Source organism: Pelecanus crispus, chromosome 21 (assembly GCF_030463565.1).
Source record: "Pelecanus crispus isolate bPelCri1 chromosome 21, bPelCri1.pri, whole genome shotgun sequence".
Classification (NCBI taxonomy): domain Eukaryota; kingdom Metazoa; phylum Chordata; class Aves; order Pelecaniformes; family Pelecanidae; genus Pelecanus; species Pelecanus crispus.
Window position 1 is genome coordinate 682,619 of NC_134663.1, and position 16,612 is coordinate 699,230.

Here is a 16,612-nt window from a genome sequence, read left to right on the forward strand (position 1 = left end):
ATGACAATTTCTCTGTAAGTCTTTTACACTAAAATTTTGCTGCACAAAGATTTCCTGAGTTGCAAAAGCAAGGGACCTTTTTACTTTTCACACAGGTTTCTCTGGAAAGACAAATACACTTTTATAAAGGGGCAGAAAGATACTAACAAGCAAACTCCGACAACCTTGAAGTGAAACACAATGTTTTTCATACTCCTGCTTTTACTGCAATCTTTCCTGTATAGCCAGTCCTTAAACAACAAGGGGGACCTTCACACCAAACTGTTATTCTGATGGTTAGGAGAACGGAATAAACACCACAACATTCTCCTGGCTTCTGATGCAACACTTTGTTAATCAGCCTCTCCAATGAGGGTAGTGTTCCTGCCCTTAAAAGCCCCCAAAAACTCTGCCCATGAATAATCTAACTAGCCACTCCACTCTCACCGCTGTGTGCGGAAGCAGAAAGAAATTGCAATGGCTTTGTTGAAGCCAGCGAGTTCTTCAGCAGCGAAGAAAGCCCTCTGAATCAGAAACCTTGAGGTATGTGTTAAACCCCAGGAAATCTGATAAGCTGCTTCCATATTCTTAGCTGAACACTCACAAAACGCATTAGAAGGGACTGTGGAGAAAACAGTGGAGTACTTACTCGCAGTAGCTGAGTCATACTGGGATGGTGATTTTCCTCTGTGTGTTCCCTTTCATGGTCTTCAGTGGTTACTCCACACATAGTGGGCTCTTTCTTCACATTATCCAATCGATACAGAATGTGTTTAGAGCCAGAAGAGGAATCCATGGGCTCAATTCCATAGGTGATGTTCCCTATTGTCACCAAACCCCTAAAATACGGTAGCGTGTGAGAAATTCTTGCATTAAGCACAGAGGATAGTTACCCGGATTTTTACAGTAAAACAAAGGAACAATTATTCTCTGATAACTAAAGGCATGTCTATATCTCAGTCCTTGCAAAACAACATGCTTCATTTCAACCCTGAAAGCAGCCTTTCACTGGATAGGGTCTTCACAAATACAGCAAATTGAACATTTTTGTAAGAGTCTGCAATGCCCAAGAAATTAAGTCACAGGCCTTAAGCCGAAATGCTTTAGTTCAATTACTACTGCCACTTTGGTGTCTGACATGACACTGCAAAAAATCGAAGTCCCAAGAGATATGGAAGTTAGCCCAAAGCAGAAAAAATTTCCAATCAAATTTGATGTGCATAAGCTTTAAGGCCAATTTTGTAAAATTTGCACACTAGTATTTGACTTTCCATTTTTGCACTATGTACAGTTCTTTGTAGTGACCATCTATCCAAATAAGAAAATAAGCCAAAATTTGTGTCAAAGAACGCCTTACAGTACTCTGATAACAAACTGCAACTTACTCAATGTTATTTCAAGTATCTATTAACTACATGAATAAAAGATACCACAGAAAGACTGCAGAAAGGCATGCACTATTGCAGCTTGGCCCCGGTCAATCAATCCCTGTCTGGCTGAACAGTAGTTAAAAACAGAGCAGGAATTTTGTTTCAGGTTCAGCGAGCTGCGAGACTCACGTGACAACAGGGACACAAAAGACGAGCTGTGCTACCTGAGCCCCGAGCAAGTGCTGACAGCAACCACAGAATCCAGGGTCCCCTCCACGTACCCCTGATAATGGCAGTGATCCTACATGGGAAAACAAGGGTGCGTTACACACATACTCCACGCATATCTGCACACCCAGTGCGATCTCTGATCGTGTAATTGCCATGCCTGCCACTGACCGGCAGTAGTTACAACTTGAGAACATAATACATTTTAAGTTAAAATTTACCATATGCCTTCTATCTACACTCTAGAGCTTCAAACATGCCTCTAGCTCTACCACAATATAACAGCGTTTCCTTCACTAACATGCATCTAAAAATTTCCTCACCTGCCTCAGTACCGCAAGGACTTACATATACGAAGCTAATCAAGATGCCAGGGGCACAGCACTCCAGCTGGATCCCTACCTCCCTGTTCCGAGAAGCAGATGCTCTTCACAACTCGACGGGGCCAGCGGTTCATTACACATTTCAGTTTAAAATCCCACTCCCCGACTCAGTCATTCTGCCTGAAGCCGGATTCAGAGCTGGTGCTGCTAACATGTTATAAATACCAGGCAAGCAGGGCTCAGAAGCATTATCTAGCAACTGGATTTCTTAACTTGACTGTAAGCCATCCGACTCTTAAGTTCTGTCCTCCACCCTGCCTCAAATATTTTGAGGCCAGCCCCTCCCTACCGATTTGGGCCAAATGGCCATCCAGCCTTCTAGAAAACAGTCCTGCAGAATGTTTGACTCGTACGTAACCTCTCTCCAGCGAGAAGAGGGCCAACACCTGCTATCCTCGCTAACAGGCACTGCGCTGCCGGTTTGCTGTGCTTTTCGGTCGCACAGTACATCCCTCGTCAGCCCTCACAAGGCAGAATACTTCCATTTTGTCCTCTGTATATACATATTTTGGCAACTAGACAAGGAGGCAATATGGGGCAAATACGCTCCATTTTCTCTGGCAAGTGCATTTTTGAACGTTATTATAGGAGTCAGGTAGATTATGTTGCCTGTTGTTTCAGCAGCGAACAACAGAAAGCACTGTCGGCACGGAAAGCACTGTCATGACCTTGTGCAGAAAAAGCATTTTTCCTCTTAGTCAATCACTTTGAACTAGGAAGTAAAACTCACTTGACTCAGGTGCTCTGTTTTCAAAAACAAGATCCTACGAATCATATGTGACTAACAGTTCCCTTTCAAAGGAACAATGTTGATACATAACAAGAGTGAAGCCATTAGAAATACCCTCATGATTTTTGTATCACATGAGCTGCTTTTTACTCTTATTCTACAGAAGCAATTAAATTTTCAAAGGCAACCCATCAGGCAGCCTGCTTGTACAGAAAAAGAGGGCTGCAACTGCTTTTTCAGTGGAATAACTCCAATGCTATACAGATAACATCCTTCTCAAAGGTCCTCCAGACTTGATCTTGTCCATCCCTTCTAGTAGTTCCCAAATTTCTGGACTAATGGATAGCCTGTCAACCCTCAAAAATTTTTAGAGTCACAGACAGCCTCACACAACTGAAAAGATGGGTCAGCAGCTCCCCATTCATTTTGACTTGTGGACCAGTCTGGAGGGCCGTTGGGCGTAAACGTAAAGCTATATACCCAGGCACTAGACCACCCCAGTTCTGCTCCGTGTGTTCTGGTCCCCATGAGAAGCAAGGCCTGTGTCCAGAAGCAATACCAACACTGCACTGTGCTGGATGACAAGGACAGCACCGCTCTTGGGTAACGAGACACGTGACAGCTAAAAAGCGCTTTCCTTTTTAGAGAAGGGTAGCTTTTAGTTAGACAGAAATCACCTCCACATAAGAAAATAGGGATCTATTACAAGCTCCAGGCTAGAGCCTCATCCAAAATCAAGGCTTCTCCCCACGAAGCGTGCAGCGCATGCACGGGATTAGAAGGTGGCCCAGCGAAAAATACAACTCTCATTTTATAACATGACTCCCTCATCCTGTAGATGCTCAGTGTTCAAGTCACCTTCAGTAAGGGTATAAAAAGAAAGAAATCCTACCTGGATATCTGGATATTCAGATTGCAACTTCCCCTCTTTATTATAGGTATAAACTGTGAAATCTTTGGGCAGCAGTTCTCTGTAAGGAAAGGGGAGAAGGAATACAAGAGGAATTTCATGAAATGACTGTGACACTACAGCAGGGCTGTAAGATTATCCTAATCAAAAGTGTCACAAATACGTAAATTGCAATTAAATAAGAAAACATTCAAAAGGATACCACCAAATTGTGCATTTCCACAGCAAAATCCAAGATACCAGAATGGTGGAACTGTTAATGAAATCAAATCAACTACCTCACCCCAGATAAGTAAAACAAGTTTCAAAACCCATTAAATTATGCTAAAAGTTTGCTTTCATGCAGAATTAAACAAACAAACAAAAAAAAATCACAGCACTCAAGTCTGCTGCATATGACTTCTCTTCCCCAGTTTTGGAAGGAAGTGTATTGGGAAAGTCTCCCACGATTCAGACTGCTGAGCCATACTGGCAAATCCCTTGATGCAGTGCAGCTGAATTCCCATGTTTCTGAGGGTCAGGGGCTTGGCCAGTGGCAGCTAGAGATTCCCAGGGCCTTGTACGTTTAAATAGTTCTGTCTCTTTTAACTATTATGAGGGCAGTTTTAAGAAGCAATAGCCTGACAAATGGTAACTTCCTGTTGCCGCAAGTAGCCCTTTAAAAATTAAACTCAAGACAGACAACATATATTGTCTGTAAATTATGGATATTAAGGCCTCGGATATAAAGTCAGCTTCCTCATTTATTAGTATTCTCGTGCTACTCAGACAGGAAAAAAAACCCTGAAACAATAAACAAAACCCAGAAGAAAGCGAAAATATTTGCTTGAAATATAGTTCAGTTTGTTTATTTTTAGATGTGAATGGAGAGAGTCATTTCACAGCGATTCCCCAGATCCCCTTTGAGCAAACTACTGCTTCCTTCACTGAAAGGGGATCACCAGGGTTGCCGGAGTTCAACAAAATTTCTGGCTGATAGCCAGACTGTGTGACTGAATCCACTTTTGCCGTCTTTCTCTGCAGACTTCACAGAGCTAGCATATAACCGCACTTCTCAAAGAACTTCAAGAATCGGAACTCGCATGGTACCTGCCAGCTTTTGTTTTTTGGACACAACAGATGGAATTTAATAATCTAAAGAAATTCATCACTTACTTGTTCTTTTCTAGATGAATCGTGTATTCTCTTCCCTCTATCTCAATAGCATATGACACCTTGTCCTGAATATAAAAAAATTTGCATTTTACTCACATTAGTGAATAAAACATTCTTTGAAATCAACAAAAGTTTAGCAGAAAACAGTCCCTGCGAACTCCATTACTTCTGACTATAGCATTCAAATCACTACTGTCACCTTCCGTAACTCAGGACCAGCCTGTGTTGTTAGCCTGGTTCCCCGACATCCAGCAGACAAAATGACTGCCGTGTTCACACACTGGAATTGCCAGATACTGAGCTAATAAACTTTCCTTCTCAAACCTTGCTAGTTGCACCAGACCAGGAATAACCACGTGTGGGTGAGCCTGAAACCTATTTTATAATTGTCCCTACCTCCGGAACCTGGCATCCCTTCCTGTGTAACTGGGGAATAGTCACATGAAGGAAGCCGTTTCAAAATAGCTTTGTGGTTTTCTTATTCCTTGTTTCTAAGACTTCCACAGCAAAACCCTTAGTTACAGCTGGAGAAGGACAACACAGTTTTATTCCTGAACTTTCACAGCGAGCCAGTACCTCCACAGCGTTGTGTTAGCCAAGTGCTACACACAGCAGCTAGGGTCCTTAATATTAAGTGGATAAGCTGAATCGCCTGACCACTACATTAAATATCACAGCAGGAGTACTAGTCAACAACTGCAATAAACTGCAAGGCATTTTTGTTAATATTAAATTCTGCCAATGTTTATAAGATTTGTGACTAAACACAGTTGGTCTAATCCAAATACTTTGAAGCGTGCAGTCTTTAGTTACGTGGCTACAGCAGAATAATGTAGGCTGGAAAGTACCGCTGGAGGTTGTCTAACCCGACCCCCTGCTCAGAGCAGGGCCAGCTACAGAGTTAGCCCAGGCTGCTCAGGGCCTCCACCAGCCAGATTTCGAGCATCTCCCAGGAGAATGATTCCACCACCTCTCCAAAACTCATTCCAGTGCTTAAAACTCTCTTTATGCAACTTTTACACCCAGATCAAAAATCCACTGCAGCAACTTGTAACCTCTGGAGCCGGGAGGTATTTACCATAACTCAGCTAAAGGCAATGCTAGATGTAGTACCTTTTGTAAGGTATCTTTACAAAAGGTATACCTTTTGTAATATCCTTTTGTAAGGATGGATACTTGTTTGCTGCTAGATGAGTCCGATAGTTGTGGGGAATTTCAGGTCAGTTTTGGGTGGACCTCATTAGGAAGCAGATACTAAACTGAAGGCATTTTTAAGACTGCCCAGTACCTGTACTGACGAGACATTGGAAGCCTCTCGCCGTTCTCTTCCTAACCTCTGCGGGATTACAACTTCATAGGAAGACAACAGAGAAACCTGCTGGAAACCTAGAAAGCAGAACAGAAACACTGGCTAAAGAAACAACGCAATCGGAAGGATAAGGCACAAGGAAGAAAACGCTATTTCAGGAAAATCCCCTTCAGCAGGGAGGAGGCAGCCTGTGATTCCAGTTCAGGTCTCCAGCTTCTCACAGACCCCTGAAACCGGGCTGCTTAGCGTGGGTCTGCAGCGCTGCGCTGGGCAGATCCCTCTGCCACTAGATAGACTGGCGTCGTTTCTTGTCGCATACTTACAGGCTCTACTTCTAAGAAACAACATCGCACCACATTGCCAAGGCACCACACGCGTTCAGAGAGCTGTAACCCAAACAGAAAAAGCCAAAAGCCCTGATGCACACAGCAGAGCACAGAGCAAATCTCAGAGCAAAGCACACCGATTGCCCTGCAAAAGCCCAGAGAAAACAACACACAAAGAGCAGAGACGACAAGAAGGTTCCAAATTAAAAGCTTCGCATTCCAATTACTGTCTTACAAGTATCTATCTCATACACCATCACTTTTCATCAGCAGGAATCGGAGCACTTAACAAAGCAGGTCAGCACAGGGAGAATTTGTTCAAGGACACACAGAAAGACGGCGTCAAAACCAGGTGTCCTGTGCTGCAAAGCTGCAGAACCGCACCAGCTCGACCACGCAGCCTCTCTGGATTAGCTCCCAGGGGCTCCAGCAGCTCCTGTGCTTCCTAATGGCACGGCGGCGCGATGCCAGCCCAGCGGAGCTCAGCGTTACGTCCTCGCCCTGCACATCACAGCCACACTTCTGACACGAGACTAGTACTACTCCTTACGTTCTTAGAGAGCTCTTAAGGACCTTATAAAAAAAAAAAAAAGTGAAGTGAAACAAACATATGCAACAAAGCGACCTTTTGCAGATCACTTTATAAAAGATTTGCATATGCAGCATCAGCCAGATCCGCTGACTGAACAACCAAAGTCTACGGTCCACGTTTCCTTTATAAGGCATCAGTTTTTGCAAGCAACTCTTCTATATCGACTGTGTAAACAATAATAAATTGCACATGTAAATTACTTTTCCCACCAACAGTCTGCCTGTGCCTGGCTCGGGAGCCGCTCCCCCGGGAAGCAGGCGGTTGGTCGCCCGGGATCGCAGGCAGGATTAAGAGCAAGAGTTTTACTAGCTCATGGCAATGGAATCAGTGAGCTCATCAGAGGGCCTGAGCTTCCCGACCCAAAGGTAGGGGGGAAGGGAACAGTTAACCTCCTTGTCACTGTTTATCTCCAGAAATAATTGCCACACATCTGGGGGGCGGTGAGGGGGTGTTTGGTTTCTGAGATCCTCCCAAAACTCTCCGAGTGGGACTAAGATGCTGCATTCATTTAAAAACCAGCCGCTTGGAGCACACCAAAACTCACACTGCGACTCCGAAGGCGTCTCTGCCTTTGCGACTTGCACAAAGGCACTGCGGGCTCGAAGCCTCCGTGGGAGGCCTGCTCCATCCTTCGGGAAACGGGCTGGGGCCCCCGTGCAGGCTTTAAATGCTGGGGGTTCCCCTGAAAGCCTCCCCGAGCCAGCACTGCCAAGCTGCAGTGCCATTCAGGCTCCTGCAGATGCTTTTGCAGCCTCTCTTCCCATCCGCAGCGGGCTGCCGCGCAGCCTCCGCACCACGAGCATCGCCTCGGGTCAGCGTTCCAAACGGGCATCCCGGTAAGCAACGGCCCAAGTAAAAAGCACACCTTTCCACCGATATCCCCATAGAGGAAGCAAAAGCAGTTAGATTGCTCTCAACTTCTCTCGCGTTACAGCACGTTTGTACGTCCGTTTGGAGAACACGGATGCACTGCAGCGCGCCTATTTGTAATGCAGTATTTTTGTCACACAAGCATAGGCAGAGCTGTGCTGTTTCTCAAGAAATAACATACTATGCGTACTGCAGGGGAAGTGTCATTAATTACAGTGATTGTTGGAAAAAAGGTATTAAAAAGGCAAAGAGAAACTTTCTGAAAATAGCCCTTATGTTCACAGGCTACAGAAAGTACAGTGGCAATACCTCCCCGGCCCAAAAACGGGAGGGAAAGGCTGCTTCCTTCCCTGGGATGAACCACTGAAAGTACATACTCCAGCAAATCGCTTCTCTACATTTGTCACTTCCAACCGCACATTTCACTGTTACCTGGTCCCGAGCACTTGCACGTCGCTGCTCTGCGCTTGGTTCTTCCCCGCTGCCGCCCAGAAGCGCCTTTATTAGCAGGGATGCGACACTGTGACATTTGGACAGTTTTGGAGACGCTCTCAGGACACATGCTACAGAAACAGCAGGGCACGGTTAATCTCTGCAGCACTCAGAAAGCGGCATGCCTCCCCAAAAGCAGCTTGGAAGCAGAAGACAAAGGAGTGAATCATCATACGAAGCTAGCGAAACTGGGAGGGATTTCTGGGAAGAGTGCAACTCCGAGAGGCTTCCTCTTAGGGAAATGGCACTAAAAGAGTACAATTTTCAACAATCTGAATACTCTGACAGTTCTCCCCCCGCTTTCTGCTCTCCTTCCCTCCCTTCACTACCACCAGTTTGGGAGCTGGTTTCAGGTACAATGCCTTATTCTTCCCTTCAAATTCATCAGAGGAGGAGGGAGTATAACAAAGTGTTTCCTATTACGACAAGCTAAAATGAAAGGGTAGGAAGGCACCACCTTGCTTTCAAGTGGAACTAAAAAGAGAAAAGCAGCCTTCACATTAAAAGTTTGAACTTCATGCAAATAGCTTTCCCTTTAACTTTCAATTCTCCTTCCTTTTCTGGCAAAAACATCCTTTCTCTCCCCATGTTTCGATACAGATCAAATCGACAACAAGCTCACTGAGGTACAGAAGAGACAAGAGTTTGTTTTGTGGGATTCTCACCAAGACAAAACCGCTCCGCAGAGGCTGAAAGCGCAGCGCACCCCTTCACTGGCACCCCCCAGAACAAAAGCATCGGCTCCGGCAGGTATCCCCAGCGCATCGACCCTCGCTTTATAAAGAGCCTATTTCCATGCTGACTGCCCCGTGCAACTTTTCATGCATCACTGGCAACCCTCAAAGAGGGCACCAGACTAGTTAATCAAAAATCCAATGAAAGGGACAAGTGCAACGAAGCAGAAATTAGAACATGCAAAAGGCAACCCTGTCCCTAAATCTTCCTCCTACAAAGGCTGCTACTAGGGGACAGGCCTTTTTCCTTCCAAGAAACACAAATCTGGAAAGCTATGTCCTTAATCCAGTAACACACTGGCCACCTCAAGCCCCACCTAGCACCCCACGCTCCTTTTAGTGACTGACACATTCAGACCTTATCTCACCCAGGGAAGAAGAATGTACTCAGTCTGACCTAATTAGCACAAGGCGAAATTCTAGCAAGGACAAGGCAGTTTGCAGCTATCGCAGCAGTCTAGCTGAACACTAGGTTCCAGCATGCTGTGAAGGCATTATCAGATACGCTCCTGCAACCACATGGGTATTACGATGTTACCCTCCAGCCAAGACGGTTACTATCCATGAGAATTCATCCATACATTTCAGTACAAAGTAAAGGTGGTTTAATTCACAGCAATTGAGGAAAGGCAGAAGTGACAGCAAAAACCAAACCCAGATACTCGGCTGTTTTCCACGTAAGATGTTTCAAGATATTTATAGTCCGTTTTCCTAAGACACGCTATTTTTTGTAGCTTTTTCTCCATCCCCTTTTGAGAAACTTCATTGCAATATAATAAGTATGGTTCTCAAGCACGGTAGTTTGCAATAAATTTTTCAGTAACTTGCAGGACTTCCTGTACTCAGGTGCTTCCTGCCACTGGCCAAAGCTGCTGTCTGAGTTGTGCTACATGTCACCACTGAGAATATGCTTCTTATCATTTATTCTTGGGTGTAACACTAGTGGAGATTGTATTTCCAAGGAGAAAAAAACAATTGCATCCACTACACTTATCTTGTCTCATTAAAGACTGCCTTTAATTACCAAGCATCAGAGGCAACTAGGAAGACGTGAATCATCTTCCCTTCCCCGCCCCAAATCCACAGTAGGAATTTTGTGCACGTTCCATAGCGTGCGGGAGCTTGAAAACCATCGAAACGTGTCACAGCCGTTACGGCTCTCCAGACGCTGAGGTAAGCTGTTAGGGTATTCACTCGCCGACAGGTAAGATCTATATTCTGCAAAAGTCAAGCTGCATCTCCTGTCTTCACAGACCTTGGCACGCCTGCAGAGCGTTGGCTTGGTTACAGAAATACAGCACACAGCTACGTCCACCCACACTAAGCAGTTCACCCCAACTATCGTCCTTCTTTTACCGTAACTCCTTCCCAAGCCTACTACAGTGAGGTCAAAGATACACTCTTCAATGGAAGGAAAAAAAAAAAAAAAAAGAAATAGGAAAGTTTAGGCTGTAGCCTATTACACCACAAAATGAACTCATTTCATAAAAACAAGCTCATCAGCACGTGACCAGCGCAGCAGCTCAGGCTGCAGACAGACGTTAACAAGAAACGTGCAAAAAACCACCCTTCCCACACCGAGGAGGATTGGGATCACGGAGACAAGGCTCAAAACCGTCCCACCTGCAGCACCACAGGGTCCAGCAGTGCACTGGGGCTGCCAGCAATGGCTGCGGGGCTCAATTTCTGCTCTGACCACCCCTTTCGGATCCCCCACTGCTTTCAGCATCACAAGTGATACTGAAGAGCATCATGCAATAAGCAGAACACTAGAATTCCCCTGATACTACCCAAATCTGTTCACAGCTGCCTATCAGTGAGACTTGGCGAGATGACACCCAGTATGACCATTTACTTGTATTCACCTACTTCAATTTACTGAACCCATGAGTAAGAGTGGAAAGTTTCCTATTGAGCCAGGAAAAAAATCAGCACCGCGCAGAAGTAAGGCATCGCCAACACTCTCTTTGGATTTATCCTGTGCCTGCATCCACCCTGGCAACTTTTAGCCATTTTCCTCCAAACGTAAAGGCTTGACCAAAACCATATTAAACCTAGAGCATCAGTTAGCAGCAATGAGTTTTAATCTTCTATTAGCTGTGCACATGCCTGAGTCAAAAGATGCAGATTGCTAAAGCATTAAATACACAAACTCATTAAATTAACCATTGTTATAATCAATTACAATTAAGAGATGAGGTCAGCTGCACCAGTCATTTGACACTTAGGCAGCAGACTGCTCACTGGAAGAAGTGCCAAAAGCTTTACACAGCCGTCTAGTCCATCCTTGGGTCCCAGGGTAGGATCAGTTCCACACAAAGCATCTCCAGCAAGCATCCCTGATGCCCAACAGATTTCCCTCGCTGTGTTTCAAGTAGTGCCTCTAATCCCCAAAGGAAGTGGACAGTTTACTCCCCTTCTGTCTGGCTGCAAATTTTGAAATTTTCAAAGTGTGCTGGCACACTCGCCTCTCCTTTCCTTCAACTAAGTAAAAGCCAATATCCACTATTTCCTTGCGGAGCCTACTACTTAGGTCTCTGACTGTTCATATTAGGCTCTACTGGCTCTACTCTCCAGTTAGACCATACCTAACCTTAAAAAAAGATCCAAAACAGGACGCAACAGGCCAGTGAGGCTTCACAAGTATCAAGGTTCACATGCTTTGTGTGTTTATCCATCTCCACAGGTTAATCTTTCTTCCACAACAGACAGCACAGCTGATTCACTTGTCATTTCACCTGCTCCAACACTCATTTCCTTTCCTGCCAACGTGCTCCTGCACCCCATTTTTTACCCTCTCATACTTGTGCAGACAATCATTTCCACCTCAGCGGAACACTTTGCACCCGTCCTTTCGGAGCCACATCTTTCTGCCAGGTATTTCTCTCGTGTCCGCATTATCAGGACACTCCTTTAAGGAGCCTGAATCCTATCTCACTGGAAGGGTATCAACTGCAAGTTCAATTCAATATGCATTCTCTGTATCCCATTTTCAAAATCTTAAAGGACTTTGCCAAGCAGTATCTGTTTGAGGAGAAACTTCTGTGAATCGGCTTACAGATGAGCTTCCAGAATGACATGTAACCACCGATGCTTCTTCAGGGTATTTCTTCAATCGATTACATACTAGGAAAAGCATTTTTAGGTGTAGTTGACCTTTCCACTAAGATGCCAGTTGTAGCAAGATTTACTCTTTGGATCACTGGAAGCAAAAATCTCCTTCACTTTCACTATGTAAATACTATCCAAGTCCACTTAAAAATATTTAGAGATTTATACAAAACACCAAGCTAGCAAATCTTCTGCTAAAAGTAGGAACATTTCCTATGAAGCCAGCAGTTTCAGTTCCTCCCATACCTCAAAGGCTAAAGAGTGCCTTGGTGGTGCTTCATCTCCAAAGCACACAGGAACATCTGGCCAGCTGTTCTTCTACAGGGTACTCCTCCGTGTGACTCTTCTTTCCATCTCCTCCCTCCCTTGCTCTGCATCCTCAGACCAAGCGGGTCTCCTTGTGTCACCAGTGCCTTTTTAGACGGTAGGAAAAGATGACCAACTATCATGGCAAGAGAAGCAAATTCATCTACTTGATTTATTGCTCACCTGGAATATTTCTTTAACATTAAAGCTGGCAAGAATGGTTAATGCAATTTCTCTTAGTATTTTACTGGGGGTGTTGGACGTTAATGAGGATATTGAGCACTTCTACAGCAGTATTTCCTAGAAAATTCTTGCCTCCCTCTTGCTGAAATCCTGACCTATGCTGTGTTTCCTGTCTAGACTCTTACTATTCCTTCTGCCCTTTCTAAAGCCACGCTAATTTGTCTGCAAGACAACAGCACTCTTGTTCCACAAAAAGGACTATTGCTCCTCTTCTCTAGCACTGTCACAACATCCTCTTCACCTTGGAACCTTCTTCCAAGGAGAAACAGAGCAAAGCCACGCTATCCTCTGGTGCAAGACAATCAATCTCACCAGGACACCCTTCTTCCTGGGTCAACGGTCCTGGAGTCTCTGCCCTTCCATCCACGACAGCCTTGCCCACGGAGAGCAGCTCCTCGCACACAGAGCCCACTCACTTCCTCCACATCTCGTCAGCTGTGTAGATGTCAGCTCACTTCACACAGCGGAGGTTCGTGGGAATGCTTCTCTTTGGAGATGTCGCTATCTTTAAATTTGGCCACCAAAAGGAAACCACACAATACAAATTCGGTAGACTTGAGCAAATAAACTTTTTTTTTAATTTTAGCTTGAGAAATGAGAATGATCAAGACATGCAAAAACTACAAAGTCATGTTTCAAACTTCCTTTATCTGAAAACAAAGCACTACAAGAGGTAACATTAGCTACAATGAGATTTCTTTCCTCTTTCTATTCTTCACACAGAGGAAATAACCACAAAACCCCTCTTTGCTGAATGATCATCCCAGATTTGTTGAAATATGGGTGAGGCAGTGCTGTGTTTTTCATGAGCTGAACAAAAGAATTATCTTAACCAAACATTGCATCTCCCCAGAAAACTGAAACCAAAGCATTTAGACACTTTAAGAATTCCTTTAAGAATTGGTAAAGCATGGCTAGAACATCCTGGTGTCTCTATGACACCAAGTATCAGGGAAGAGACCAAGTAGCAAAAACCACAGTCCCTGCCTATAGCAGCGCCAGATGGTTTCTTTATGAATTTATACAGCCAAATGCTGAGGCCTCCTACAGACACAAACAGGAGGGGAAAGTCTACACTATACACATCCCCTAAGGCTACACATCACTATATGATTATGTTCACTCGAGAATTTTCAGGTAGTAGTTTCTGGTAACATCCCATTTCTGTCTCGCATCCCTATTTATTGGGGAGTGTCCAAAGCACATACATCCAACCCAGAAGTTGGAAGTGCCTGGATAAACTGAAACAGGTGACTTGTTTCTCCCCTCTCCTTCACGCTCAGACCCGTGACAAGGAAGGTCTATTATCCTTCATCGCAGATTTAGCATTATTAGCTGGGACAGAGACTTCAGAAGGCAGAGAGAAACACTGCCATCCAGCATCGGTAACTCAGGGACCTGTGTTTCCTCCCACCCTCAGGTAGGAACTAAAACATTACACCTCAAAACACCGACCACTCCGTTGGCAGAACACGCATCCAATATCCAGGAGATGCGTCATTTTATACTTTGCTCCTTGATGCTCCGGCAAGGCAGTTTCCAACGTGCCGTGCACCTCCACCACAAGCCAGCAGCCACCTTTCAAAGCCTGGCTTTCGTCTAGCACGCAGCTCACAACTGCCAGGAACAACAGGCCAAGTGAGAGGCAAGAGATTCACAGCACAGAATCCCTCAGGGAGAGAGACCCACCACAAGAGCACTGTTTCTCAACATGAAGTGTCAAGATTAGTTGTAGAGAAGATTCCTCAATTAGGAAGCCCTGACTATAAAACCATGCATTAATGATAAACGCAGGAGTTTAACACGGTACATATATCCCTTCAGGAGGGGGAAAACGACGACAGAGGCGACATTTCTGCCTATCGCGTATATGTAACATGAGAATCAGCATCATAAAAGCCCATAAACAGAACAGTTCCAATTCATGAACAGCCTCTGAAGACAGCACAGCGTCAACACATTAAAAGCCCATAAAGAGCGCATGGTGTCCGTTCACTGCCGTTAGCCACGGCACCGTGCTGCGCCCGAGTTCGTGCCCCAGGACGCAGCCTCCGTCCTCCTCGGGGGAGCGCAGCCGGCCGGGGTCCTGCCCCGTGCCCGGCTGTGCCAGCGCAGGCGGTGCCCTGGCTCCACGATGGCTAAGGCCGGCACAGAGAGGGGCAGAGGTCCTGCACGTCTCCCTTGAAACGCAGCGCAAACAACGTGGGTGTTCTGCCACCTCCACACAGGAATGCAACATCCTCCGGGTGGGGAAATTACATGGTTGTACCCAGGATCTGCTCACACAAATTTTTCCGAGACCCGTGAACAGGCTGCCCACCCCACCGCGCGTGTTACGGGCTTTCTTGCACACAGGTTGCCACCTGCCTGGGAGAGCATCTGGAGAGCAGCCGGCCTCGCCTGGCACCGGAGGGCTGGAGGGCAGAGGCACCAGCGCTGCCCGGCCACCTGCAAACTCAGCAGGTGCCGGGGGACCCCGCCAGCTCGCCGGCCGAGGTTGCGCCTCGCGTGTCAGGGTCACGCCAAAGGCCCCGCTGTCCTCTCGGCCCCTCCGCAGCACCTCCGACCACGCACGTCTACCAGGAGCGTTTTGGCAGAGGCCGCCCGGCGCAGGGCCCGGGTTGCGTCGCCAGCCAGGGCACCCTCCTGCCGTGCGGTCCTTCAGACCCCCGCGACCCCCGCGCCGTGACCGCGGCCCAGGGCCGCCCTCGGCGCCCCACACGTCGCGGGGCAGGCGGGGACAGCCGGGCAGGACGCCCTGCTCCGCCAAAGGCAGCGGGGGGCTCCCAGCCCGCCTGGCAGCCCTCGGGGCCGGGCCCGGGAAGGGCAGGGGGCTGCCAGGCCGGGCCCCGGCAGCCCTGGGGGCGATGGGGAGAGGGCCCGGCGCTCGCAGAGGGGCCGGGAAGGGGCGGGGGGCGCAGGCCGGCTGCCAGCCCGGCCGCAGGGAGCGCGGGGGGGGCCCGGCCCCGGCCCCGGCGCAGGCCCCGGTGCACTCACCCGCGCGGCCCGGCTGCCCGGGCGCGGCCGGCGGCAGGAGGAGGAGGAGGAGGAGGAGGAGGAGGCGGCGGCAGGGGCAGCTCCGCGCCGCCCGGGCCCAGGCCATGGCGCTCGGCGTCCGCATCGCCCCTCCCGGCTGGGGCGCTGGGTCCGGCCGGCGGCCCGCGGCCTTATGGAGCCGGGCCGGGGCCTGCGCCGCGCCGCCCCCCGCCGCCCCGGGGCGGGGCCGCTCCGCCCGCCCGCCGCCAGCACCGCGGACAAGGGGCGGCCGGCAGCGGCGGCGGCAGCCGCGGCCCCTGGGGTGCTGGGCACCCCCCAGGCACCCGCCGAACCTGCGGAGGAGCCCCCGGGCCCACCCGGGACATCGCGCCGCGGCCCGGCCCCGCGGGCCGGCGGCTGAGCCCGGGCCGGCTGGCACCGCACGCAGCAACGCCGCGCTCCGGCAAAGAGCCCCGCGATGTCGGGAGAGTGCCCCAGCGACACCTCCTCGTGCGACGGCGGCTGGAAGAAGTCTGGCGTTAACGTTTCCAGTGCTTGCTTTGAGGAAAAAGCAAGCGAGCCCCAAAGGAAAAGCTTGCTGGAGGGAGCTGCTGTCAGCGCGGACCGCAGGCACAATGGCTCTCCTGGCCTTCCCTTCCAAAAAACTACCTCGCGAATTTGAAGCGCACGCAAACACAACTTCACTTAGCGCTCCACCGCGCGATACCATAGGATACAGGTGAGTAAGAGAAAAACTCTCCAGAATGAAACACCGTCACGGGCTTTACCGCCCGCCAAGCGTCATACGTGTTGCCCTGACCTGCCTCCGGCCAGCACACAGCGACCCATTAACCACCCTCCCAAGGCACCGCATGGAGCCTTCTTCCAGGAGGAGGAG

General features: G+C 48.0%; 1 protein-coding gene across 1 annotated transcript in view; it reads right to left on the reverse strand.

Moving 5' to 3' along the window:
* Nucleotides 1-15,859, reverse strand: part of LOC104028492 (disintegrin and metalloproteinase domain-containing protein 9) — a 28,315-nt gene extending 12,456 nt beyond the window's left edge. The window contains exons 1-6 of the mRNA XM_075723917.1: nucleotides 15,736-15,859; nucleotides 6,044-6,141; nucleotides 4,756-4,820; nucleotides 3,583-3,661; nucleotides 1,574-1,650; nucleotides 629-818 (exon numbers count right to left, since the gene is read on the reverse strand). Coding sequence (XP_075580032.1) covers nucleotides 629-818; nucleotides 1,574-1,650; nucleotides 3,583-3,661; nucleotides 4,756-4,820; nucleotides 6,044-6,141; nucleotides 15,736-15,859 — 633 coding nt within the window. The remainder of the gene's footprint in view (nucleotides 1-628; nucleotides 819-1,573; nucleotides 1,651-3,582; nucleotides 3,662-4,755; nucleotides 4,821-6,043; nucleotides 6,142-15,735) is intronic.
* Nucleotides 15,860-16,612: the final 753 nt, after the last annotated feature.